We start from the raw sequence: 25,465 nt of genomic DNA, 5'->3' as shown, positions 1-25,465 counted from the left end.
AGTGTGTCCGGGCGGCGCGGTGTCGTCAGCGTCATCCCGGGCCCAGCGCGGTGACGTCACGACCGCCTCCAAGAAGACCGAGCCTTCACCCCGCCACGTCATCAAGCAAATCCTCGGCGATTTGGGGCGCGCCGGAGTTGCCACACATTGGGTAGCGTCCCCCCCCCCCCCGGCGGTCTTTTTCTGAGGCTTGATCATCTGCTAGAGGCCCGGAGCTTGATCACGGTGACCACAATGATGATGACATGAACATGACGTGGGGGGAGAAAATTATGTAGTACGTCAGTGAAAATGGAACAAACGACACTTTATTTCACATCACACCCTACACTAGTATGTACACAACACAGCATGAGCCTCCGCGGCGAGTCAATGCGCGGAGCAAAGGGGCCGTGCGGCCAGGAGGTCGATCGCGGCGTGGCGTCGTCGGCGGCGTCGGATTCGCCGCCACTCGGCGTCCAGGTGCCCGACGCTCGCCCCCTGGAGGGCCCACTGGAGGGCGGAGCGGCCACGGCCGAGGCCCTCGCCCTCACCACCCCTCGGACAGCAGGTACTCGCGGACGGCCGAGACGAAGTCGCCCCGCACCACCACCTGGCCGGCCACCTCGTTCACCTGCGTGGTGATGACCAGCTCGTCCGGGTACACGCGCTGCAGCATGGCCCGCAGGTCGCGCTCCAGCTGCCAGACGTCGCCCTGCACGTAGCGCACCACGGTGCGGACGCTCTGGCCGCGGGGCCCGCTCCGCCTCATGTACACGGGCAGCATGTGGTTGGCCGTGCGCTGGATGAAGTAGACCGAGTTGGCGGGGGCTGCAAGGCAAGCAAACAGTTCCCGCTCGAATAATTTCGTTTTCGTTCCTTGTTTCTAGTATTTCCGCCCCTCCTCGGCAGAAGGAGGAAGGAGAAAGATGAAAGAAGGGAGGAGAAAGGAGGAAGGAGCACCGAGCAAGGAGGAAGAAGAAAGGACGAAAGAGGAGGGATGACGAAGGACGGCGAAGGAGGAAGGAGGACAAAGGACGAAGAAGAAAGGAGGATGGAGGAGGAGGGAGGCGGAAGGAGGAAGAAGGAAGGAGACAGAAGAAAGGAGGAGAAATGAGAAGGAAGGAGCAGAAGGAGGATGGAGAAAGGGCGAAGGAGAAAGGAGGACGAAGAGACGTCGTGCTGCAACGCGGAGTCGCCTTGGAGGCGCCTGCGCGGCGGCAACCCGCAACCCGCAGCTCCGCGGCCGAGGCGAGCGTGCTTCGTGCTCCGCTGGAGGGGGGCGGGGGTGGGGCGGGGAGGGACGCGGGCGCGAGAAGCAGCAAGGAAAGGGAGGGGGAGAGTCCTGCGGAGGAAGGGAGGGGAGGGGTGGGGTGGAGCCGTGGAGCACAGGCAAATTCTTTCACTAGGGGAAGTTCCTCTTAATTTCAAGCGTGGCTACGTCTTAATCTTAAATGGTAAACCTACCTTTCTGGGGACGCCATCCTGATGGGTATTCAGGTTTAGGTTTGGGTTCTGGTACAGTGAGTGCCGGTAACAAATTTTGAACAAATTTCCACTCCTCAGGGCTGCGAGAAATTTCAAATCCAGTGTACTGGCTTTCATCCTTGCTGATTAATGGACTTGATTTGAACCTAGCATACCGCACCTGCAAAGTTAAAAAAAATATAAACTTACAGTAGATTTCAGACGCACTACAATTGCTAAGGTTTGGCAGTTATTCACAGAATAGGAACCACGGTATAATTAACAAAAAATCCACTCTCTGCTTTTTATGCCTTCTTCGTTTTGCCCAGAATTGTAAGGAAAATAAAAGTTAGGAAAAGAGCAGTGGGTAAAGTATTCGAAGATTCGACAGTTGACAGGTTAGGAGCGTTAAGCTAAAATGCTGCACAAAATATACAATACTGGAGGTTAATAGGAAGGAAATGATGCCAAAACTATTTTAAAATGGTCGCTATTTAAATGTGTTAGTTGAATCCTTCACATCACGATTTCTACAGTCCATGGCTAAGCATGTGCGAGAGGTTATGTTTTCGGTGTGAGAGGATCCACTGGTGCTATCCATTCATGGCCAAAACTACGAAGCAAATAATTTTTTATTTGTTTAAAAGCAGAAAATATTGCCCCTATCGACAGACATATTCATGTCACATATAAAACATAGTTATTTATCTAAATGCGCTGGGTGGCGGCGTCTGCTAGAGACGGAGAAATGATCGTGGTTCAGAGTGAACGTAGGTTTAGATAAGATTCTCTAGTGTAACAGCTCACCGGCACGGAATGTATCGCTGGAATTATTTTGTTGGTCAAATCAGGCCCCAGTCTAGTGGGAAAACTTCTATTTCCAAGACGAGTGACCAAACTCAATGTTTTCATAGTTGCCATTTTGGTGGTACCGCTGGCTTCCTCACCGCCCCTCTCCACTTGGAAGGCGACGGACGCGTTGTGATTCGTTCGTGCTTTCTGCGATAAAAGATGGTACGAAAGCGCAACATGTAGGACGTTTACGAGGATTTCCTCATTTAATGACGATTTTCGTGTGTCTGTAGACGTTTTTCTATTGAAATGTGCGTTGAATTCGGTGCATTAGTGATCCATCTTTCTGAATTCAGTGGAAAGAAGGTCGCCCGCGGACGATTTAGCACGGAAAAGAGGATTTTAGACGATGGTTCTGGGGTGGCCTCTTGGCAGTAGGTAGCGGTACATTCTTGGCCGCAGGATAAGGGTAGAAAGGTGAGTGCACTTGGGAGAAATGTTTTGTGCTGCTTGTCGCGCGTAAGTCCTGTCAGGTGTGACAGCACAGAACGTGGCGCGTCGTAACAGCTGCAACTTTTTACCCTGAGGGGTGAAACTTTTTTTATCTGGCTCGTAAGTCACGTCGAGCACAATACTGTGATCTCTTTCCTCCGCTTATTTTAATTTCGAAAACTTCCCGAAAAGTCACCTGCGTGACCAGACCGAGTTGAATCAATATTCAAGCATGCAGTTTCTTGGAATGTCTAATTATGCCAGAGTTCACTGTTCAGGGCAAATCAAAACTAGAACAATGTGTGGTTAGGTCAGTTCCCTTATGCCCAAGTATTTTAACATTTTCAACTGGCTTAGCAAGGCATTGTTTACTCATGCTGTATCTGTGTCTGTTATCTGACCATTTTTGTAAAGTGTAGTGTTTATCAATTAGGATTTGTGTCAAAACTTAACCATGTAGCCCGTCTTTTGACATCTGTAAACACCACTGTTTCTTTCTTTTCTGGTGTGGGTCTAAATATTATTTTTCCTGCACAGGATATGTATTTACTCATCCTTTAATCTTTCTATTTTATTATTTACTCACAATTCGTTGGTTAAATTGACTTGAAACAACCCTTTGAAGAGTCCAAATCAGCTGGACCTTTTCCTCTTAATTTTTTTAAATGAAAAATAATACATACCATGATGTCTAGATTATATTTTATTCAGTTTGGTTATAATTTTGTTACCTTTTTCTTAGTCCATCCTATGGTCTCAGTTAACCCTTTGCAAAAACAGAACCAACTACAACAAAAATGTTTCTAACGTGTTTTTTTTTTCTTGTTGGCAGATTTTCTGCTGCTGCTGCGAAGATTTTGAGAAATGCAATAATTGCATCTATTTCTCAAGCCATTAATCAATCAAAGGGTCACAATGGGTAAAGCAAGTGTCCCGAAGAGAGGCAGAGCGAAGGCAAGACCTCTGCGCAGTGACAGCCAATCTACTTCAGGAATGCCTACCATTGCCCTTGGTAAAAATTCGAAGAAAGGTAAACTGAAGCCAGTGGTCTCAAAGAAAGGAAAGGTGAAGTTAAAAGCTGCCAAGCGTAAACCAATAATCTCTTTGGAGGTCGGAGGCGAGCTAGATAGTGCTAGACCAGAGAAAACCTTCTCATTGGTTTCTCGGCCCAAGAGTCATTCTTTAATTTCTCGGCCTGAAAGATCTAATTTGATTTCTCGTCCTAAGAGACCTAAGAATGCTGCAACTGATAATGAGGCTAGCACATCTAAATCGCCTGATGACTCCCCTGAAGGCAGTAGTTCCAAACGTCAAAAGGCTTCCAAAGCTTCTCTTGACAGAGCAGAGTCTCCAGCCACCACTAGACTTTCTCGAAGCTCTTCATCTAGCAGTGTTGCGGGAAAAGCCCCAGATGTCAAAAAAACTGGAAAAGGGAAAGTCAAAAGTCCTGTCACTTCCCCTGCAAACAAGGGGATTATGAACTTCTTCAAGAAGGTTTCTCCTCCTTCCAAGGGACCAACAGCAAACAAAAAGACTTCTCAAAAATCTAAGAAAGAATTAGTTTCTGCCTCCTCGAAGAAAGGAAAGGCTTCTGTAGTAAATTCATCCCCAGAAAGTATTGCTTCAGACAGCAGCCAGTCAAATCAAGTTTCTAGTGAAGTTAATGATGACGATTTGAGTGTCCCTGATGATGCAGAGTCATGTGTTGAGTCTCATGCTAAAGATCTTGCCAATCAGGGCAGCAGCAGTGATTCCATTTCTAATTCAGTTAATGGCACTGGTGATGAGAAGATTGTCCCCAAACTTACAAAGAAGAATATTAGCGAACTTTTCCCGGTTGATGACTCAGCTGTAAGGCTTCGGTCTGGAAGTCCAGCTTCTCAAAAATCGACAAGATCCTTGACTATTTTGAGAAGTTCTCCCAAAGCCTTGAGTGTGTCCAGTCTTCGTTCCACTACCAGATCGGATAGTGCTGTACGACCTCTGAGAAATGGCCTTCCTACCAAATTAAAAAGATCTTCATTGTATGAAAATCTTTTGTCAGATACTTCCAAAAAAAAGAAGAAGAAAAAAAGGGTTTATGCTGGATTGGTGAACAAGGATGAAGATAAATTGGATGACAGCAGGAGTGATATATCTGATGAGCAGTCCAGTATTTTTTCAGAGAGTGACTCGTCCAGTTTCATTGATGCATTTAGTAGAATCAAGAACAGTGAAATGGACACTGAAGATGTTGCTGGGTCCTTGAGCAATGATGATGAAGATATGATTGAAAGAGTTGGCTCTCCCTTTATAAAATCTGATGGGACCAAAGGAAAGAGCATATCTGATGAAAGTGTTGATGGGAAAGATTCATATCTGAAGAAAAAAGAAATTTTAAACCATATTCAGTCTGATTGGGATTCAGATGGTGAAAATCGAGAAGATGGAGGTGAAACCTGTGACCCACCATCACCCTGTGGTGAATCTTCTACCAACTCAACATTTCCCCAGATGAATGATGAAAAATCTACCAAAGATGCACCTTCAGAGAAAACTGACTTATGTCAATCAAATGATAAAGAGGTGCAACTTGTGGACAGTTCTGAGAAGAAAGAAGAAACTGAGTCCAATCCTCCAAATATTCCTAGTGAACTTGATGAAAATAGCAAAACCGATTCTCTCACATCTTCACAGAAGCCTTTGACTGATGCAGAAGACCAGCCTCAAGATCCTTCTAATCCTGAAAGCACATTGCCTGAACCAATAGTTCTGAAAACGAGTGAAAATAAGAATGTGTTTGATGAAACAGTTGAATTTGTTTCAAAGAAGAACACGCGCATAGACTTTGGACTTCTGAGAAGATGCACTAAGCGCTCAATGAGCTTTAACACTGACGTTCCTGAGAAAAGCCAAAGCCAACGAATATTGTCAGTGGAACCCAGCAAGTTGCATGGTATACCAACACTTCTTTGGACTGTCAAAGCAGTCAGAGAACCAATCATCCCGAAGACTCCCAAAAGTCCTGAGAAGGCTCTTAATAAAATCGACTCTCAAGAGAATAGAAATGTCTCTGCTGTAAAACCAATGATGGAATCAACACAGAATGACCAAGTTTCTACTACTCCTAAAGTTGCATCTGAAGCTGTCCTTGCATCATTTCCTGTGAACAGCAGCTCAATCAAGGAAAACATATTGGTTCCAACCTCACCAAAGCAAAGCCCAGGGAAGTCCCCTGTTCGAGACTCTGCTGGATCTGGACCTAAACCTGTGACAATTTCCAGTAAAGCGGCATCAGAAGTCAAAAGTGATGGCCCAGTGAATGGAAGCTTAGGCAAGGAGAAGTCTCTGATCACTTCCCCTAAGCAACCCCAGCAGAGTACTTTGGATAGTACTCTTGCTGTAACAGTGAAACAACCTCTGTTTGATGAGCATTCTTCGATGACTTCAAAAACAGCCTCTGTTGCATCTGGTGACGCCTTAAGCGGTTCCCTTTCCTCAGCAACGGCAGTGCAGCCAGCTGATAAGGAATCAAGTGTGAGTAATGATCCCGCTGGTTTGCCCATCATGGAAGAGAATGGCCTGACTGGAGAAACTGCAACTGAGAGATGTAGCACTCCAGTTAACAACTCTCCAGCACTCCAGGGAGACCTAGAACTGACTCCAGAGAGATCCTTTATTGACGATGGAGAGTCATTCTGTTTGAGGCTTTCTCCATCCCCTACAAAAGATGACCGCCAACTTAATATGTCTGCCTCCTCCGTCTCATCTACGAGAGAAACTTCATCACCACTTAGACCTGCCACTGACCAACAGGATTCAAAGCTTTCGTCTGAAGAGGAGGAAAAGCATGAAAGTATGGACATTGATGAGGATTTGGAAACAAGACTGCGAGAAGAAAATAAGCAAACAACTGATGGAAAGGACAAAACCAAGGTGGATGGTGTGAGTGAACAAAGCAGTGTTGTTTGTTCAAGTAAACAAGATGATGAGGATAGTGTGAGTAAACAAATAATTGAGGATGAAGTATCTAAACAAATCAATGAAGATACTCATTGCAAGCAAATCAATGATGGTAATATGAGTAATAATGTTAATGAAGACAGTCTGAGTAAACAAGATGGTGAAGTTGGCTTGAGTAAACAAGTTGGTGAAGATGGTTTGAGCAAGCAAGCTGGTGTAAATGGTTTGAGGAAACAAATCAGTGAGGATAGCGTAAGTAAACCTGAAACACAAAGCCTTCAGTTGGTTATCAAGAAAAAGGGACCAGGCAGACCTAGAAGTCATTCTGCTGACTCATCATTGGCTTTTGTCAATGAGATGTGGGTTGTGAAAAATGATATTCGTCCTTCATCACCTGCTAAGGAGAAGGACGGCTGCAAGTTAGATGGAAAAGAAAATATTCCTGAAGATGGCCAAGATGGAATGAAAGACATTGAGATGGAGTCCATCTCAGATACAGAAAAACTCAAAGAGGCCAATGTGATAAATGATAGCTCATCAAGCATGACTGTGGAATGTCCGAATGTTCAAGTGAAGCAACCAGGTCTCCTGTCACCAAGATTGGAAGCTGATGTTGAAAGACTCAACTTGGAACTAAAAGACATTGAAAAGAAGCGCAGAGAAATAACTGAAGAAGAACAAAGCCCAGAAAAGAGAGCAATAAAGGAATGGATTCTGAGTTCCTTGGGGCTGCAATCTGTTTCTGCTGCTGCTGCAGCTGCATCAAACCGGCAGAGCAAGAGGAGAAGCCAGGATGGCTTGGCTCCATCTTCTGGGCGCCTAAAAGCTGTGATAAAAGTTCCCAAAGATTCCAAACGGGATAAGAAAAACAAGCCATTGCGCATGGTGTTCAAAAATGGCAAGCCAAATCCAGGAGGTTTGGAGGAGTTCTCAATTGCTGGAAGATATCCAGAATATGATGCCAGTTTGGAGGTAAAAAAATTGCATGTATTTTAAAATTTGAGATTTGCTGCGTATTTTTTTTGTCTTGTACTGCAAGTTCTGCAAACTACTAATATTTTGCTAGGTTTCTTATTATTCATGACTTTTTCTTCTTTTCACAGTACTCCACTTTGTCGGATGTTACATCAAATGCAGCTTTGCTGAATGGGCCGGAGTGTAAGTCCTCAATACTCATGGGCAATTTCTTTTTCCATTTCTTTTTGTGTGTGTGTGTTTTGATGAAGTTTATTTTATTTTATTTTGTTGCTGTTTCAGTTGGTGCTGTGGGGGAAGTATCTGCCCCAGTGGAGGCTGATGGGAAGGCGTAAGTTGACTAATTAAATTCCTTAGTTGATTTGATTTAAATAAATGAACTGGACTAATCTTTAATTTTTTTTATATATATTTTTTTTAGTAAAACTGGTGCCAATTTAGTTATCCCTGAGAAAAGTTCCTCATTTTCCATTCATCCTGGGCGGTTGTGTTCAGATGTGTGCAGTTACTGTTTTGGAAAATTTGGTTCTTTGGATACACCATGTCATGTTGCTCAGTTAAAGAGCAGGGAAAGACAGATGAAGATTATGTCAGGTATTCTTTTATTTTATTTTGCTTCTGTTACTCAGACTGGTTTTCACCCTTGTACTTTGTCATGAAAACAACTTTTCTTTTTTCTCCTTCTCTCAGTTGAAACCCATTTAGCTCTTGATTCATGCTTATGCGATGCTTGCATACGGTATGTTGATCGCAAAGCCAACTGCCCATCATCATCCAAGCCACAGACTTCTCACAGGAAGGATAGTAAGAGCAAGTTTGAAGGCTCCATGGCCACATGTAGTGTGACAGGATGTGTTCAGCCAGCAAGGCACTCATTGCGAAAGAAGTGGTACATTAAAATTAGGAAGAGTGTTATGAAAAAGGTAAATGCATTTCTGAATTGATTTTAAGTGCCAAACACATTCCTAATACAATTGTCGCTTTAAATTTACCTTTTCCTTTCAGTGTCCAATTGATTTGGAGCTTGCTCATCAACACTTACCATTACCACTCTGTCCGGAGCATTTCAGCTACCTGGAATATTTTATGTCTTGTGGATTGTGCAAAAGGCGCTTGTCAAAGAGCCACATGTATAATCTGACCAACACTAGTGAGATAAATATTTGTTTGGAACATGATGGTAAGAGCAGTCATCTTATTAAGTTTTATTGTTACTGTCTATTTTAGAGATGAATGCTTAGTTTGACATTTTTGTACTGTTCTGTTTATAGGAATCCCTGCTAGATTATCAGACAAATTATTTGTTTGTAAGCTATGCCGTTACTATGCAACACTTCGTGTAAAGCATACAGGTTCTAGCCTCTCACCTAATCAGAGAGAGTTCTTTACAAGTTATAGAAAAAGGTGAGTTATCAACCTACATCTGTTCAATTGCTCCAACGTTCATCTACTGAATATTTAAGAATCAATGTTGCTAATTGGCCCTAATTTGTTTCATTTTAGAATTCTGCTTTGCCATGATATTGATGTATCAGAGGGTGAGGATGATGGCACTGCTGACCCGGAAATTCCCAATGAAGAACAAGAGGAGACCCCTTCAGGCTCTGGAGCGACCTCATCAAATTCTGCAAGCACTGAAGACAGTCTCCCAAAAGGAAAACGGAAGCGCTCTGGATCCAATGCAACATTATCTGGTGAAGTAGACGCAGCAGACCAGCCAAAGAAAAAGTCAAGAAGTAGTGATGTGTCAAGCAAGTCCAAGGAAAAGACCGAGGCAGTGGTGAAGAGTACCTCAAGGATTTCACATGAGATTTACCCCTCACTCACTATTTCTGTTGAACCAGTATCCAAACCGAGCGGCAGCAAGAGTCAAAAGAGTGGCAAGCCAGCTAAATCGAAGCAGGATTCAGACTCCCCCGCAATGGAATTTGTCCGCAAGGGACTGCCCCCTTTTTACCCTGGCGAAGACGAACTGGCCCTTCATGGCAAGTTCCAGTTCCAGTTCGATGACGAGCCCTCGGCCAATCGGGCCTGGGAGAAATGCACATCCACCCTGCAGTTCGACAAGGACACAAAGAAATTGTGGCAGGAGCTGCAGAGGCCCTATGGCAGCCAGTCAAGCTTCCTGCGACACTTGGTGCTGATGGAGAGGTACTGGCGGCAGGGCGAGCTTGTCCTCGCGCCCCAGGCCACCGCCAAGGCCACCTCGTACACCCGCAGCGTGCAGAACAGGCTGAACGCGTACGGCTCGACCATCACCGTCCCGGCTGCGGCTGCTGCGGCTGCTGCGGCCGAGGCCGTCCCCGCCGTGGCGAAGCCCGCCCAGGCCGTGACGTCATCCCAGTCTTCCACGCCGAGGCCTCCGACGCTGCCAGGGCCTCCGACGCCGTCCCAAGCGCCACCCAAGGCGCCGACGCCAGCGCCCCTGCCGACTGCAAAGCCTCAGGCGCCCGTGGAGGCCGTCAAGGTGCTGCCGGTGCGAGGCAAGCAGGACAAGGCCCTGGCCCTGACGGGCGGCACCGTGCTCACCGCTGCCGACGCCGCAGCAGCCGTCACCGCCGTGCACTTGATCTCCTCGCCAGTGTCGCTGCCCTCGCCATCGGGAGAGGCTGGACAGGGGCAGGCGAGGCCCAGCGGGGGCCAAGGCACGCCGTTTGCTCCGCTCAAGATTCGCGTTCCTCCCCCCAAGACCAAGAAGAAGCAGTCGAAGGGGGTTGTGGCTAAAATGCCGACTCAGCCAAGTGCCAAACCCCAGCCCAAGCCGCAATCCACATCTCAGTCCACGGCGCAGTCCGCTCCTCAGGCCAAGCCTCAGGCCAAGCCTCAGGCCAAGCCTGAGCTCCCATCTCAGTCCATGCCACAGTCTACGCCTCAACCCACAATTCAAGTGAAGCCAATGGCAACATTGCAGGCGACTCCATCTGGGCTCCAAGTTTCAACAGTGGCTCCGCAAGCTGTCAAAACGCCACCAGGCATCCGCTTGACTGTTAAGACCCCTACATCTGTCCAAGACAGTGCCCATGGTTCAAAGCCACAAGTTTCTGTATCATCAGGGCATTCTGTCATTTCAATTCCACCGGTGTCTGTGTCTTCAGGTGTGACGATTACCGCAGAGCCAGCTTTGAAGTCTCCACCGGAGAAACAGCCGTCAGTTCTTGGAAAATTGCAACCCATTCTCCCAAAACCCTCTTCTGGAGGAGTTTTGAAGTCATCCAGTCCTACTAGCACTTACCAAGTGGGAATTCGTCCGAATAATGGCAACTCCTGGGATTCTGCTGTGTCAACATGCCGACCGCAGTTCATATCCCTTTCATCAGCCCCTGTTGTGAATCTAACCCGTTCCATCAGTCTCACTGCGGTTCCTTCATCACCTCCGTCTGTTCCGGATCTGCACCCCATCAACTCTCAAAATATGCGTCCGAACAGATCACCCTCTGCTGCATTACCTAGTAGCACATCAGTGACCACTTCTCGTGCTTCATCTGGTTCCTATGTTAGTATCATACCTACATCTCCCAGCAAATCTGTGTACTCTAAACCAGGACCTCAATCCTTGAACATGCCAGCATCAATTACGCCAATATATACCTCGCAGTCTGTTCCCTCACCAGTAAGTGTTACGTCATCTGTGTCTTCAAATCTGCCTGCCCCATCGCCTCCTGTTGCCAATAGTGATTCAAAATCAGCTACTCAGCAACAAGGCAAGGTTCATGTCACTGCTGGTGGAAAATCCTTCTCCCTTACGATTCAGCAATTCAAGAAATTACAAGCATTGCGACAACAACGCCAACTTGAACAAAAGAAATCACAGTCTGTGAAAAGACTGAAAGAAAAAAGGCAAACTTCAACTGCAACGTCTTCAGTGGCACCACGTAACCAGAAGGATGACCTAGAGGTTGTGGAAGTTCATGATGTGCAACAGTCGTCTCTTCCCACCATCAGTGCTGTTTGCTCTGGAGACCAAGCAAAAGCCATGTGGAATGATGAATCCCGAAATTCTGAAAGTGACTCTAGTGTGAGCATTACAGTTGAGCCAGTAGATATCCTGAGCAAGTCAGAAATACCTGTGGAAAACTTGCCGAAACTTCCCAAGGCACTGACTGTTACACAGATCCGGAAGGAAAGCCCTCCATTGCCCAAAGCTGTCTCGGCATCAGGAGTGTCTGTAACCATCACTAGGAAGAACTGTCAGAGCCCAATGACACCTCAAATGTCAAGTCCAGCACTTGATATTTTTCCTAGCTAGTTTGGTGTTGCACCCTTGTGAATAGCTGTCAATTTAGACTATGAATACATATCTTTTCCCTTGAGACAAGACTGGCAAGTCGATCAATTTTGATGTAGGGAGCAAGATCTGATTTAAGAGTGTATATAATTAATTACTGTGAAAAGTAACTTTTGTAAACTAGGCGGACTTCTTGCACGATTGTATGTACATATTACAGGGTGAGCTTAGTGTAGAAACTAGTATCCAGCTTTGTATAAATCTTCCCATGGCTGCTAAGTCTGAATGCATTTTATCCAGGTGAATGAATTTGTAACTTGTATATTTATAAATATATATGCAACATTAGTTTGTTGTCTTAGACCCCTTGTTGGCACAATGATTGTTTCTTTAGTTAAGGATACAAACAATTATTACTGTATGGGCCAACTCAGATTTGAAAAAGAAAGTGCTGCTAAAGTACGTTGGGAATCAAAAGTATTTTTTTGGAAAGGTAAGGTCTGATTTTGGAAGCAATTCAAGTGAAGTGCTTTGGAGCATAAGGGTTGCTCATGTTGCTGTGATATTGATGTGCAGGAATGAAAATAACTCTAAATTTTGCTGATTGGAAAAATTGATTTCTCATTTGGCATGAGAAGGTAAGCTAATTACGCTCATGTCATGATCAGTGCTTTCCTCGGGTTAATCATTTGTTCAGGAAACTTGCTAAGTGTTAGGACCAACTTGTTTTCACAGCAGCTTACTAAAATTATACCTGTTGTAGATCATATAGTAGTTTTATTTTTGACGCACCAAGAGATAAACTTAGGTTGCTGCAAACTTATTTTTCAACAGCAAGCTCTATTTTATACTGTGTGATTTCTTCAAGGGAAAGCAGAACTCCTTTTATTTTAGAGAACTAGTCAAGCTAACAGCTGCTATACTAATTGCCCTTATGTTTTGTTTTGTTTAAATTGAGCTGCTTTGCTCTCTTTGCCTCAGAAAAAGATACAGTACTTGTACAACTTAAATTCTCTCAATGAGAGCAGTCATTTCTTAAACTGTGATCATAGCTTGAGTAGGTTCATTTAAAAAATATTGTTTGCTATTTCATTTTCAGAGCCATGATAGCATATCTACTGAAGCTCTGTTTGTATTTTAGTTTTGACTGCCACAATCACTATGCTTCTTGACTGTTTTTGTCATTCTTGTATTTGTGTAGAGTGACTTTTATAATTCAGAATTTTGTTTTGCATTAATGTGTGTGAGTGTTTGTGTGTGAGTGTGTGTGTGCAAAGGTTGGTTGCAAATGTGGGTTTGCAGCAAACTATCTGAAGTGAGTGTTCCATTTATTCTTAGTCGTTTTGAATTAGGTACAGAATGAAAAATCTGTTCGATAAAGCTCTGAATTTGAGGTGTATACTATCTTATTGATTCTTACCAGTAGACTTTCGGCTTGAAATTTTTGAAAGCTAAAATTGTTACGCTTAGTTTAGTTGTGATGAAAAGTTTGTGCAGTCTGATGGGATAGGGTAATCATGTTGATTAATGAGCTATTTTTGTATCTATTTTGTGGAGAATTTCACTTAAAGGCTACATAATTGGCTTTCTGTGAGAAGTATTTTTCATTTGCTTCTGAGTTGGCCTGACACAAATAATGCCTGATTTAATTAATTTATTTTTTTAAGGATAAATTATTATAAGAATAAGATTCATAGTGAAATCATCGTATCACCAAGAGCCTTCTCCTTTGTTACATTTATTCTCATTCTCTTAATGTCTCATCAAGCTAAGTTGGGAAAATATTATAATATTCTGTATATGTTACCTTACCTTGTACATATATATAATGAGTGATTGTATTGTAATTATTTATTTGCTGTATTGCCTATTCTTTTATTATCACATAGATCATTGGTCTGGATTAGTTAGGGGTTAACACTTTATCCTAATCTGAGTTTTTATTTAAGCAAGTTATCTTATGAAGTTGTGAACAACTATACCTGCTTCATTTTCTTTGTCACTCACAGGCAAATCTATCTCAATCAACCTTTTATTTAAACACACTCTTATTTGTATTTTGACAGTACAGTGTCATATTGTTAGTTCTGTTACATTTTACTTGTGTTTCTTCATATTTTTTTGTGATCATTTTGAAGACATGTTCTTTTTTTTTAAATTATAATTATTATAATTAAATGAGTGTTGATGTAGCGCTCACAAATGTTGATAAGCGAGTCTCCGTCCTGCACTGCATCTCAGAGGACAGTAGCAGGTGTGCTCGTGTTCCCAGTGACCATTGACTAACCGCCTGTATCTCTCTTGTAGGTCAGAAATTATTTTCGTCCCAAGACTCTGACCGCATCTGTTGCGTGATTATCTTAAACATTATTTTGTCTTGGTTGGATTTTGGGAAGTTAATAAATAGAAAGAAAACTGCTTTCAGTAATGTTAATCATGCCTCGTTTTTATGTCCCATTTTCCCTAACACAGTGCAAGAACAATGGAATATAACGACTTTTATTTTTATTTCTCACAATAATACCTAATGCTACAACTCTTTTCACATATGTACATTTTGGGTTGGAGCTGGTCACCGACTAGTCTGAAAAATCAGTAACTACACCCACTTGCACCACCGGAGAAAATATCTTAATTTCAATCACATTAAATAAAGTAGGGTGTGCAACCGCTAGTCAACGCAGGCAACGAAGCACGTTACGTAGGGAAGTTTATGAAGTTTATGGCATCGGCTGTTGGACGTCTCATAGGCTTCCTGGACAGGCCATTCCTGCTGTACTACGTGGACAGGGGCACGGGCACGGCGTCCTTGGCGGCGTCCCGGTGCTGCTGCAGCATCGAGGCCGGCACTGCCGCCGCCTCCTCGCGGCCCTCTCCGTCCTTGGCGCCGTCCTCTTCCTCGGCGCCCGCCCTGGTCGACGCGGACCCGGACGTGCTGAGCATGTGCATGATGTCGTTCTCCAGCTCGCCCAGAGACTCGGTGGTGGACGACGCAGCGCTGCCGGGGCGTCCGTCGGCCACCGCCACGTCCAGCAGGTCCGCCCTCTTGGCCGAGGCCGTGCCGGGCGAGGCCGGCGACGAGGTCAAGGGCCTCGTCTCCGCGTCGCGCGTGTCCGACGTGTCCAACCCCTCGGTGACGGTCGGCGCGGCGGGCGAGGCTGCGCGTGCGATGGGTTGGTCAGCTGCTTCCGGTGCGTCGAGTGCCTTCTGTCCCGGAAGCGCTTTGGAGCCATCAGCTTCCGCTGCGTCCGCCTGCGCCGTGACAGCTTCCTGCGCAGCGGGCGGCTCGGCCGGGCCGCTCGACGAGTAGCTCTCTCTGATGAACTCGGACATGGCCCTGGTGGAGGCCGTCGAGGCCGTGCCGGCACTGAGGGGCCTCCACTGGCGCGGGGACAGCAGCGCCGCGGAGGTGGTTAGCGGGGGGCTCCAGGGCCGCGTCGAGCCGCGTTCGTCCCAGCTCTGCAGCGTGAAGGCGGCTACGCCGACCACGCCCTGGAACACAAGCAGCCCCTTGTTGAGCTTGAACACGGCACGAGGCTGCGCACTGCGGAGGCGCGGCACGGCCAGGACGCACCTCCCTGTCGAGGTCCAGGTCGAGGCTGCGCGGGCCGTCCAGGGCCTCGCTGGACTGCGCCAGGTGCTGCGACGCGGAGGTGGAGGCGGGGCGGGGCAGCGACCGCGCCCTCACCTCCACGGCGTCGAGGCTGTCCATGCTGCGCCACGCGCCCCCGGCCCGTCGCACGCCCACCCGCGCGTCCGCCTGTCGGAAACACCCACTGTTTAAATTCAAGTTCAGGACATTTCGGAAAAAGGAATTGAAAATGAAAGATCACCTTCGCCATGCGCTGCAGCAGCTCCATGGTGTTGGCTGGGCTGAGGATAGAGTCGTTGAGGGTCCCCTCGGCGCCATCGTCACCGTCCCGCGGCCTGGAGCCGGCCCTGGTGCGCGAGGGGGGCTGCGGGGGCGGGCCGTGGGGGTGGCCGTGGGCCGAGCGCGCGCGCCGCTTCTTCCTCGGGGGCGGCACGGGGGCGGGGGACGCGGGCGGCGTGGCCAGCGACGGCAGGGCGGGCCGGCTGGGCCGGACCGTCAACTCGCCGCCGTCGGACCCGTCGGACCTGGCAAACAGCGCACAAACACACACAAACAAAATAATGAGATGGAGACGGGAGCAACACAAACCCCCCGGCCCGGCGAGACTGGCTTCGTTTCTTTTTGGGGTCTGCCCTGCCCGGTCTGCCGCCGCCGCCCCCGACTCGGTCAGGTTACCCGAGACGAGAGCCGCGCTCGTCCACGCCGGCGGAAGGCTGAAATGCCGAAGTGTAACCGCGACGAGCGGCCGCCTTCGCTTCGGTTTGCTGGAAGGCTGACCCAAGAGATACTCCAGAGAAAAAGAGCGCCTGCCGGGTAGGCCGCGCGAGCCGACGGGAGCGCGTTGGGATGCCTACCCTCCGGGCGGCCTGGCGATCAGCGCAGCGCGTCTGCCGGGCTGGAGCAGGGTGGGTCTACTGCCACACTGATATAGTAATGTACTGCTACACTGTTAGTACTGTACTGCCATACTGTTAGTACTGTACTGCTACACTGTTAGTACCAAACTCGACCGTACTGCTCCTACACTGCTACTCACGTGAAGGCCTTGTTGTGCACGCCGTTGGCGGAGAAAGGCTTGTCCGGCTTGTCCGGGACCACCAGGTGTTGCCGTATGAACGGCTCGCGGTGAAACTGGAAGAACAGAGAGCGGGAAATGAAAGCGGGCACTCATTTTCATTTTTCGGACGAGGAACCGAGGAAGCCGCCGCTGTCCGCTGTGGCGTCGTAGGCGAGCGATCGCACTACCACAGTGTGGCACAGTGCGACGTGTAACTTGATCTCGTCCGAGTCTGGTGTCGTGCTGCTGTATGAAGAATACTTAAGAAGTTTGCGGGGGGAGAGGGGGGGGGGTAATGTCGCCAACCGAGTTGCCGTCGCGAGCAGAAGAAACAAGATATAACGCGGACTTATCCCGTCCGAGAGTCGCTTTCGTCGCGCTGTCTCTCTCACACTCATGGCGCATCCCGCACAGGTGCGAGAGAGACAGAGCGACGAAAACGACCCTCGGAATCTGTCTGCAGAGACGAATAAATAAGTTGGCGGCCCTCTGGGCCGGCCGACACGCCCCCAGCGAGGGCGAGGGCGCGCGGTGGTCTGTGCAACGGCCTGCAGCGCCTGCAGGACGAGACGGACGCCACGCCATCATCGGGGCTCGCGAAAAAACAAGCCTCGCGACGCGACGGCACCGAGTCGCTGCACTGGAAGGCGAGCCACCTCGCGAACCCGCGCGGACCGCAATGACGCCGCGGTATTTTCGTTTCTCGTTTCTTGTATCGCTTACGGGCGGCAGATGGATTGCAGTGTGACGTTGCGCCCCTCCTCGCCTCGCCGCGGCGACATCGACATCCTGCTCGCGCGGCGCACAGTGGGCCAGAAGACCGGCGGAGGCGGTCGCGAAATGGGACTCGAACTGAACGTGTGACTCCACACCAATGAACCCATTGGTGGGGTCACACGTTCGGTTCGAGTCCAATAGCGGCTCTGGAGCTCAAAACGCGTCTAGAGTTTTGACCGCCTCCGCCGGTCTTCTGGCCCACTGTGCGCCGCCATGGCGGCGCCGCGCCGCGCGGCCATCAGCAGCCAGCCTCCCACTACTCGTAGTTCCCGACCACGGCGACGGGCCGCGCACCGCGAAGTCAGTCCTCGGGTTCAATTGCTTTGTTTCTTGCCGAACACCAATTATCCTGCTATGAGGAAGTCCGAAAAAGAAAGACAACACGAGCGGGAGAGTCTGCGGCGGGTGTCGTGGGGCCGCCGGCCTGGCTTGCATTGGCTTGCCGTCGGCCGTGGGAAGGAGCGCCTGGGGGAGGGGGGGGGGTTGCGTCACAGGTAGGACGGCCGAACGCTGCGCGACGCTACGCGGGTGGACAAGGTCACTAGGCCGCCCGACAATTCCACGCCAATCGCCAGTCCCGGGCCCCGGGGCCAATATTTGCGCTTCCTTTCCTTTTCACGCTCTGTCGGCACTGTCGGCCCGGCCCGATTCGATCTTGCTTCCGAATTAATCAGCGCTTCTGGCTTATCTGGCGCCTCTGACCACCGAGATTCCGAGAGTCTTTTTCGTCGCCCTGTCTCTCTCGCACTCAGAGGCGCCTCGGTTGAGTGCGATAGACAGAGCGACGAAAACGACTCTCGGAATCGGTCTGCTGTACACTGTGTAAGAGCTGCTCTCGACCTACACACACGCGGTACCACGCGGTCGCCCCTTTCAACCCCAGTGAAAGCGCGCGCGACACCGGGGAACGGGCGGGACACTGTCGGGCCCGGGCCGGGCCGGGCCGATCCGACCCCGTCTGGTGGCACGGCACGGCACTGCGCGGCACGGCACGGCATGGCACGGCGCGCGAGGAGCGGAGCGTGGTAATGATGACTTTGTCGAAGCGGCGACAGCAATTGCGTTTGGAGGAAAGTCGCTGTTTGCACAGCGGGAATACAACACCCCGCCCCGCCCCGCCCCGCCCACGCCGCGTCTATCTCCGTCTATCGCCGGCTGGCTGGATTCTATTTTCTGTTCCAGCGCAGCGAACCGGGCGGAGAGCGAGGCGAGCCGCGCCGCGTGCTTTCAGCCAGCCCTACCCGTCGTTCGTACCACTGGCGCACTGTAGTGAGCCGGGCCGAGGCCCTGGAGGCCCTGGCCGACGTCACCGCGTCACCGCATACCTCGGCGGCTCTCTACCTGGAGGGCCTGGAGGGCCTGGTGGCGGCGCGACTAGACTCGTCCGGCCCCTCCCTTCACCACTCCGTTCATTGAGGCGAGGAAAGCAGCGACCGATACTACCCGGCCGCCCTGCCAGCGGCGTGGGGAAGTGCTTCTGGCTCTCGAGGGCCGGGTGGCCGGGACACCGCCGTGACACAGTGCCGTGACGCATAGAGACACACGCCGCGACACTGCCACGGGGACCAACAATTAGAGCAGCGCGGCCAAGGATGGCCTAGACCACCAGGTCCACCAGGCCGGCGTGCCGGCAGGCCGTCACCGGAATGTTAATTGCTTCGAGTGCGCAATCGGGGTGCGGGGTTTGTGGTGCGGGGTGAGAGGCGCGGGGCGCGGATGGCCGGCCCACGGCCCCCAGGTTCGAATCCTGCCGCAGCCTGCGTTTCTACGAGCGCGCCACGCAGCCCTGCAGCACGGCCTTTATCAGGCACTCGGAGACGTGGAAAGGGATACGGGATGCACGCGGCAGGCCCGGCAGGGCAGGCCGGGGCCAGTACACCGATTCCGAGAGTCGTTTTCGTCGTTCTGTCTCTCTCGCTCCCATATGGGACGCCCCATAAGTGCGAGAGAGACAGAGCGACGGAAACGACTCTCGGCATCAGTCTGCAGGTAGGGCCAGGGCCTCGGCCAGGGCAGCGCTCCGCAGGCGCCGTCTCCGAGACCATCACCCCGCGCGCCCTGCGCGGCGGCGCCACACTCTGAGGCGCCAGTGGGGGGCGGTGGGGGGTGTACCTGGGTGTAGCAGGGGCCGTCGTTAAACCGGGAGGAGCCACTGCCGGCGTGGCTGCGCGGCGTGGCGCCGTACACCGGGATTTATGACTGGGTCATTCCATTGCTGCCGTCGCCCACTCACTCAGGTGCGGGGCGGAGCCCCAGCACGCACGCACGCACGCACACACACGCACGGACACACTCACTCACACACACACACACACACACACGCCATCGTCGGCTGGAGTTCCCTCACGGCGTCCGCAGGTTGCACTCTGTCTCCGCATTTCTTGCTCTGGAGTTCCCTTTTCGTTTTCTGCTCAACTCGGCGCAGTCAGAGCTCGCCGTGCTTTTGTGGCGGTCGTCACTGGTTCGGCCGGGAGGGACGCGTTGAAAAATGGACTTTTCAGCCGAGTGACGCGTGGCGGGGCGGGGCGGGGCGGGGCGGGGCCGCGAGTAAATCCAGCGGGCGGCGGCAGAGAGACAGAAGACACGGCAAGGCAAGGCAAGAAGACGACCGCCACATTATCGAGCTATTGTGTGGCTGCATGCTGGTTCCGAACGGCAACGCGCTCTCGCAAGCGCCTCTCTCACACTCACGGGGACTCCCGTGCGGACGCGAGTGAGACGGAGCGACGAAATCGCTGTTCGGAATGGGCGTGCTGTTGGTACACTGGGATCGACCGCGAGCGGCGCCGCGACGCCCGCGCCTCGCTGACCCCCTGACCCGCGGCCTTGTGCGGGCTCACGAAGGCGCTGCCCCCCCCCCCCCCCCCCCCCCGCCCCGCGCGGCATCAACAGGTGGATTTGCGGACCTTATCAACCGGCGGCTTGCGAGGTTGGCGGCAATGGCGTTGCAGGCGTTGCCGTTGCCGCGGTAAACACAGCGACTGCTTATCACCAGCATGTCGCCGGCAACGCGCGGCCGCCGCCGAGCCTCGCCGGGCCTCGCCGGGCCAGCGGAAGCAGGCCAAGAAGTCCAAGAAGACCGGGCCTACCTTAATTAAAAACTTTTCCCCAGTCGCCCTCCCCCTTCCACCCCGTAGCAATTTCTCATACTCACGTGAAACTTGTCGCCGGGCCTGAGGCTGGCGATGCTGTGATCCGGCGCCGTGGTGCCCCAGGCCGGGCCCCACGCGGGGCGGGGCGGCGGCCCGGGGGCGCGGGGGCCTCCGTAGCCATGGACGGGGAGGATGTGCGCTCGGCAGCAGCCGGCCCCCATCGCAGCCTCAGCGCCGGGTGGTGGCGGCGGCGGGTCCGAGGCCGGCAAGCATGGGCAGTGGGCAGCCCTCGCCGATCCACCCCGGGATCACTTTCGCCGCGACGAGGACATCGCGGCGCTGTGGCGCTGCAACGCACCTCACCCACACACACACTCTCTCACTCACCCACACATTCAGTCACTCACTCCCTCCCCCTCTGTCTCTCGCTCGTTCGACGTGCACGTCGCCGCCGGCCGCGGACGACTCGCAGTGTGCCGGTCGGGGTCGCCGTCGAACTCTCTCCCGGAGGAACGGAACGGCAGGTCAGCGCTCCCGAATTCCGCGGCCGGGCGGCGCCGCGTCGCCGCGTCACCGCGTTCCGGAGGCCCTGCAAGCACAGCACGCACTTCATTGACACGAAGCGGCACGGGGACAAAGCAATAACGCGGAGAAGAAGTTCGAAACGACGCTCTAGCCAACGCGAGTGGGCTGCTCGTTGCTTGGAGGTCGGTTCGGGTCGCGGCCGGACTGTCTAGCTCCCACCCACGATGGCGCTCTGCCCTCCGAGAGTCGTTGTCGTCGCTCTGTCTCTCTCGCACCTAGACGGGACGCCCCACGAGTGAGAGAGGGGCAGAGCGACGAAAACGACTCTCGGAATCAGTCTGCTGCTCATTGGCGGAATGGCCGTGTTTGGATTCGCCGTCCCGGACTCCGCGGCCACGATGAGCGCAGCGCGCATTACCATAGCATTCGGCGGCGTTCGGCGGCGGGCTGTGGGCGCGGTGGCAGCGCGCACTATGGGCGTTGCGTGTTGCGTCAGGGCGTCAGGATTTCGAAGGATGGCCTGCACGCAGCTGCGGGGCGGGTCGGGGTCGGGCGGGGCGGGGCGGGGCGGGGCGGGGCGGGGCGGGGCGGGGCGGGGCGGGGCGCCAAAGCGGCGCATCTGCAAGTCACTCACTCACGCGCGGCTCGAGAACTTCCTGCGGCGCTGGAGACGGCAGTGGCGCCGCGGCTTCGCCTTCGCCGCGATGTAGTAACCTCGCCAGAACGTTTCCATTTCGCGAGCCAGTGTTGTGCCCACTCCCCCGCTACTACTGCACTACTACTACTGCACCGCGCGCACTGCTCTGCGCGCGAATGTCGCCGGCCAAGCACGATTCGGCCGTAAAAATTAAATTGAAAAAGTGACTTTCTAAAACCGTGTGGTGCACTGGTGCGCTCTGTGTGGGCGTCGGCCCTTACTGGGCTGCTGGGTCGAACCGGCGCGGTGGTCCTCGCGCGGCGCGCGGTCGACGCCGTGCTCGCGACCACGTGCTGACGGTGCTGACGGTCCTGACGGTCCTGACGTCGCGCGCGCAGCATCCTGTTACGCGCCGTGACCTCACTCAGGATCGCGCCGCACGGGGAGTGCTGGGAGTGCTCGGGGAGGGTTTGGCGAGGGCGCCGTGCTGCACCGCTGGGGCCGGGGCCCGGGGCCGCCCTCGGGCGAGTTAGACACGGCGTCTTAATCATCCTAACAGCGAGCTTCATCATCGCGGGGTGGCGGGGCGGGGCGGGGCGGGGCGTGGTGGGGGGGAAGCCTCAAACCGCGCTCCGGCCTCGCACCACCACCGCCAGGCAGTGACTAAATCAGGAAAAGAAGAAGATTCGTGACGGTCTACTTAGCATCGCCCGCCGCCGCCTCCACCGAGTGCAGCAACTGCCTCTACGCCGCCGAAACGTGTGTGCCTCCACTGCAGCGGCCGCGTCTCGCGCTCGGCCTAGCTCGCCAGCGCGTTTTGCTTCGCTTTTAATTGATCGATTAATTGGCGAGAACGCCCTGTACGTCAGGGTGTTCCCGAGGCGGGGCGGGGCACTGGAGCTGGCTGCCACGCCCTCGGCCGTCGAGCGGAGCGACGCGCGCGCTCTTGTCGCTGTCAAACTATGTCGTCCTCGAGGATCTGGCTTGGCGTCGGCCTGAGCCCTAGGGGGGTACTGTGGGCTGAAGGTTGCTACGAAAATCCATCCCCGTCAAGATCCCCTTGCGGGTTCAGCCCGCACCTGAGCAGCGTGCGTGCCAGCCTCGCACGCGCACCGCGCCGCCGCGCCACGCCACGTACAGTACGCTCACTGACACCACACTTGGCGCGACGCTCTCCTGTAAGGGACTGCGACGGCACGCCGACCCCCCCCCCCCCCTTTCCCCGTCACGCCCCTGCGAGACGCCCTGCCGCTTTTTGACGCATATTAATAAGGCCATGCAGCAGGCTGATTCCGAGAGTCGTTTTCGTCGCTCTGTCTCTCTCGCACTCACGGGGCGTGCCGTACAGGCGCGAGAGAGACCGGGCGACGAAAACGACTCTCGGAATCAGCCTGCAGAGGGGGGCTTCCGAGCAGTGCGTCATGGTTCATTCTCTGGCGCGGCCCTACACACGAGGGCGCCTTCTGAGTGAGAGAGTGTGTGAGAGAGAGAGAGAGACGGAGACCACTGTTCGGAAGCAGCCTGCAGAACGTGCCCAGAGAAGGCGCGGCGCGCTCCTACACCGTCCTACTGCCAGAGCAAGCGCGGCGCGGTCCCGCCATGCTAATTAATAATGGCGGCTAATTATTGGAAAGTAATTAAAAATGAAAGAAAGCAAAGAAAGCCGGCAGTGCGGCTGCGGACGGACGGTGAGCGCGCACGTGATCGCGCCGCGCGCTGTCGGACAGGTCGTCCCGTTGTGTCCAGCACCTCGCCGCCGCCATCACCACCTCGCTCTGTCTCTCTCGCACCCTTGCGGGACGCCCCACCGGTGCGAGAGAGACAGAGCGACGAGACCGCTGCTCCTCACTGCGGGCCGGGCGGGGCCGCACAGTGGGCCAGAAGACCGGTGGAGGCGGCCAAAACTCTAGACGCGTTTTGAGCTCCAGAGTCGCTAAACAGGACTCGAACCGAACGTGTGACCCCACCAATGGATTCCTCGTTCGAAGAGCAATCCATTGGTGGGGTCACACGGTCGGTTTGAGTCCTGCATAGCGACTCTGGAGCTCAAAACGCGTCTAGGGTTTTGGCCGCCTCCACCGGTCTTCTGGCCCACTGTGGGCCGGGTGCTCCCGGTGCTCCCGGAATGCGGGGCGCAAATTTGCACTCGAGATCGATAGCCACTCGGACGCCTGCAGCCTGCACTGTGAGTGCGGCAGAGACGAGACTCACGCCACGCCGACCCGATAAGGACTATAGAGCGTTTGGACGTTCGGACACGGCCTGCAGCTGTAAGGCCCGCCGCACTTTCGGTTCCATGGTTCAGACTTGAACGCCGCGCCGCTGGCTTGCGACCCATTGACCCGGCAGTCCGGCTCAGAGTCTCAGACAGAGTCACTCCGGCGAGCGTCGCCAGTCTGCAGACTGACTCCGAGAGTCGCTTTCGCCGCCCTGTCTCCCTCGCACTCATGGGGCGTCCCGTTCAGGTGCCAGAGAGAGACAGAGCGACGAAAGCGACTCTCGGAATCAGTCTACAGTCAGTCGCTCTAGGAGCAGAGCAAGCCCCGAGACGGCCGACAAGAATCCCTCGGCGAACACGACATAACACGACGCGGGAATCTGCCATGCCATCCCATCCCGCTGCCGTGCGCCGCGGGCCGCGGGCCGCGGGCCAGCCTCTACACTGCCACTGCCGCTACCGCTGTGACGCGGCGCCGGCTCGCTTGGCTCGCTTGTCGCTTTGGATAATAATGGGGGCTTGAACCGTTGCCTGGATAGGTATCCTGTTCGTAGGCATGCGTGTCGCCGGCCGCGCCACCGCCGGGCCGTCCATGCCGTCCATCGTCATAACCCCCCCCCCCCCCTCCCATTCCCCGATCCCTTTTCCTGTCCCGTGCTGTCGGGCTGTCGTGCCGCTTTGGTGATCCCGAAGGGACGCTGCTGCCGCGCTGCCGCAGGGCCTTGACGCCGCGAGCTGTCCCCCCGTCCCGTCGCCCGGCCCGCTTTTTGCTCTTTGCTGTTCAACAACGCCGTCGGGGTGGAGCGGTAACGGCGTCGCGGGGCGCAGCATGGCGCAGCCTGCGCTGTTTAGGTGCACTGTTGCCGCCGAGTCACTGTGCAAACTAACTCGCGACAGATAGCCCGACGCGTCTATCAACAGAGCCAGTCGCACGGCAGCAACGACGTGCGCAAAATAAAACCGCGAGACGCGAGTCCGGGAGTTTGAGGAGTTGGAGTCCACGACGCCGTGCCCACGGCCCACGGCCCACGTACTTGCCTGCGGCCTGCGGACGGCACTGCTGCACGTGCTCGGGGGCTCGGCGTCGGGGGCCGCGGGTCGAGGCGGCCAGAGGCAGCGCGGCGCCGGCGTCGTCCTGATCAGCTCCGCCGCGACGCCGTCCTGCGACTGGCGGCTCGCGGACCCAGCCCGCCAGCGCCGCGAGGTTCCGCGAGGTGGGGCGCCACCGCACCGGCCTGCCCCGCCACGGCACGCCACGCCACGCCACGCCACGCCACGCCCGCGAGCGCGTCCGGTCGCAATGCTGCTGCTGGGCGCCGTGCCGCCGTGGCGTGCCGTGCCGTGCACGCAGGACAATCGCGGAGGTCGCGTCACGCCGTCCGCCCGGCTGGAGCGCCGCCACGCGTCTCCGCACGGAATTAACGCCGTTCCGATTGTGTTTGGGTTCGGCTCTGATCGGCTATGGGATGGGAACGCTCCAAGCGACGCTCCCGACACGCCGTTTTACTCGGATTACTTTTATTGGCGTGTTTCTATTTACGTCGTCCTTTATTTATTTTATTTTTGCGGAGTGTGCGTTGTCACCGCCGGTCTGCCTGTCCGCTCATAGGGTTGTTGACGTTGTTGACAGCGACACCGGGTTGAGGTCCAAACTGGCCGAGATGCTTTTCTCAGCGTCCTGGGGCACAACAAAGC

At 53.4% G+C, this 25,465-nt stretch overlaps 3 protein-coding genes across 3 annotated transcripts; 1 reads left to right on the top strand and 2 right to left on the bottom strand.

Annotated features, from left to right (window-relative positions):
* Nucleotides 1–286: 286 nt before the first annotated feature.
* Nucleotides 287–2,439, bottom strand: LOC117653527 (probable 39S ribosomal protein L49, mitochondrial). The gene is made up of 3 exons (XM_034399261.1): nt 2,254–2,439; nt 1,447–1,627; nt 287–810 (listed from the first exon to the last, which is right to left on the bottom strand). The coding sequence occupies exons 1-3, from the start codon at nt 2,365–2,367 to the stop codon at nt 530–532; spliced, it is 576 nt and encodes a 191-aa protein (XP_034255152.1). The 5' UTR covers nt 2,368–2,439; the 3' UTR covers nt 287–529.
* An 8-nt stretch (nt 2,440–2,447) lies between these two features.
* On the top strand, nt 2,448–14,306 carry LOC117653510. The gene is made up of 9 exons (XM_034399224.1): nt 2,448–2,715; nt 3,563–7,644; nt 7,776–7,830; nt 7,930–7,978; nt 8,069–8,241; nt 8,338–8,570; nt 8,653–8,827; nt 8,919–9,051; nt 9,151–14,306. The coding sequence occupies exons 2-9, from the start codon at nt 3,646–3,648 to the stop codon at nt 11,891–11,893; spliced, it is 7,560 nt and encodes a 2,519-aa protein (XP_034255115.1). The 5' UTR covers nt 2,448–2,715; nt 3,563–3,645; the 3' UTR covers nt 11,894–14,306.
* LOC117653522 (endochitinase A1-like) lies at nt 14,288–15,848 on the bottom strand. Its single transcript, XM_034399257.1, has 3 exons — nt 15,706–15,848; nt 15,447–15,632; nt 14,288–15,364 (listed from the first exon to the last, which is right to left on the bottom strand). Exons 1-3 carry the CDS (start codon nt 15,730–15,732, stop codon nt 14,651–14,653), a joined length of 927 nt encoding a protein of 308 aa, XP_034255148.1. The 5' UTR covers nt 15,733–15,848; the 3' UTR covers nt 14,288–14,650.
* Between the last annotated feature and the right edge of the window lie 9,617 nt (nt 15,849–25,465).

This window comes from Thrips palmi, unplaced genomic scaffold (genome assembly GCF_012932325.1).
Source record: "Thrips palmi isolate BJ-2018 unplaced genomic scaffold, TpBJ-2018v1 HiC_scaffold_8, whole genome shotgun sequence".
Classification (NCBI taxonomy): Eukaryota; Metazoa; Arthropoda; class Insecta; order Thysanoptera; family Thripidae; genus Thrips; species Thrips palmi.
Note: the sequence above shows the minus strand (reverse complement) of the source record. Positions and strands in the feature narration are given on the sequence as shown.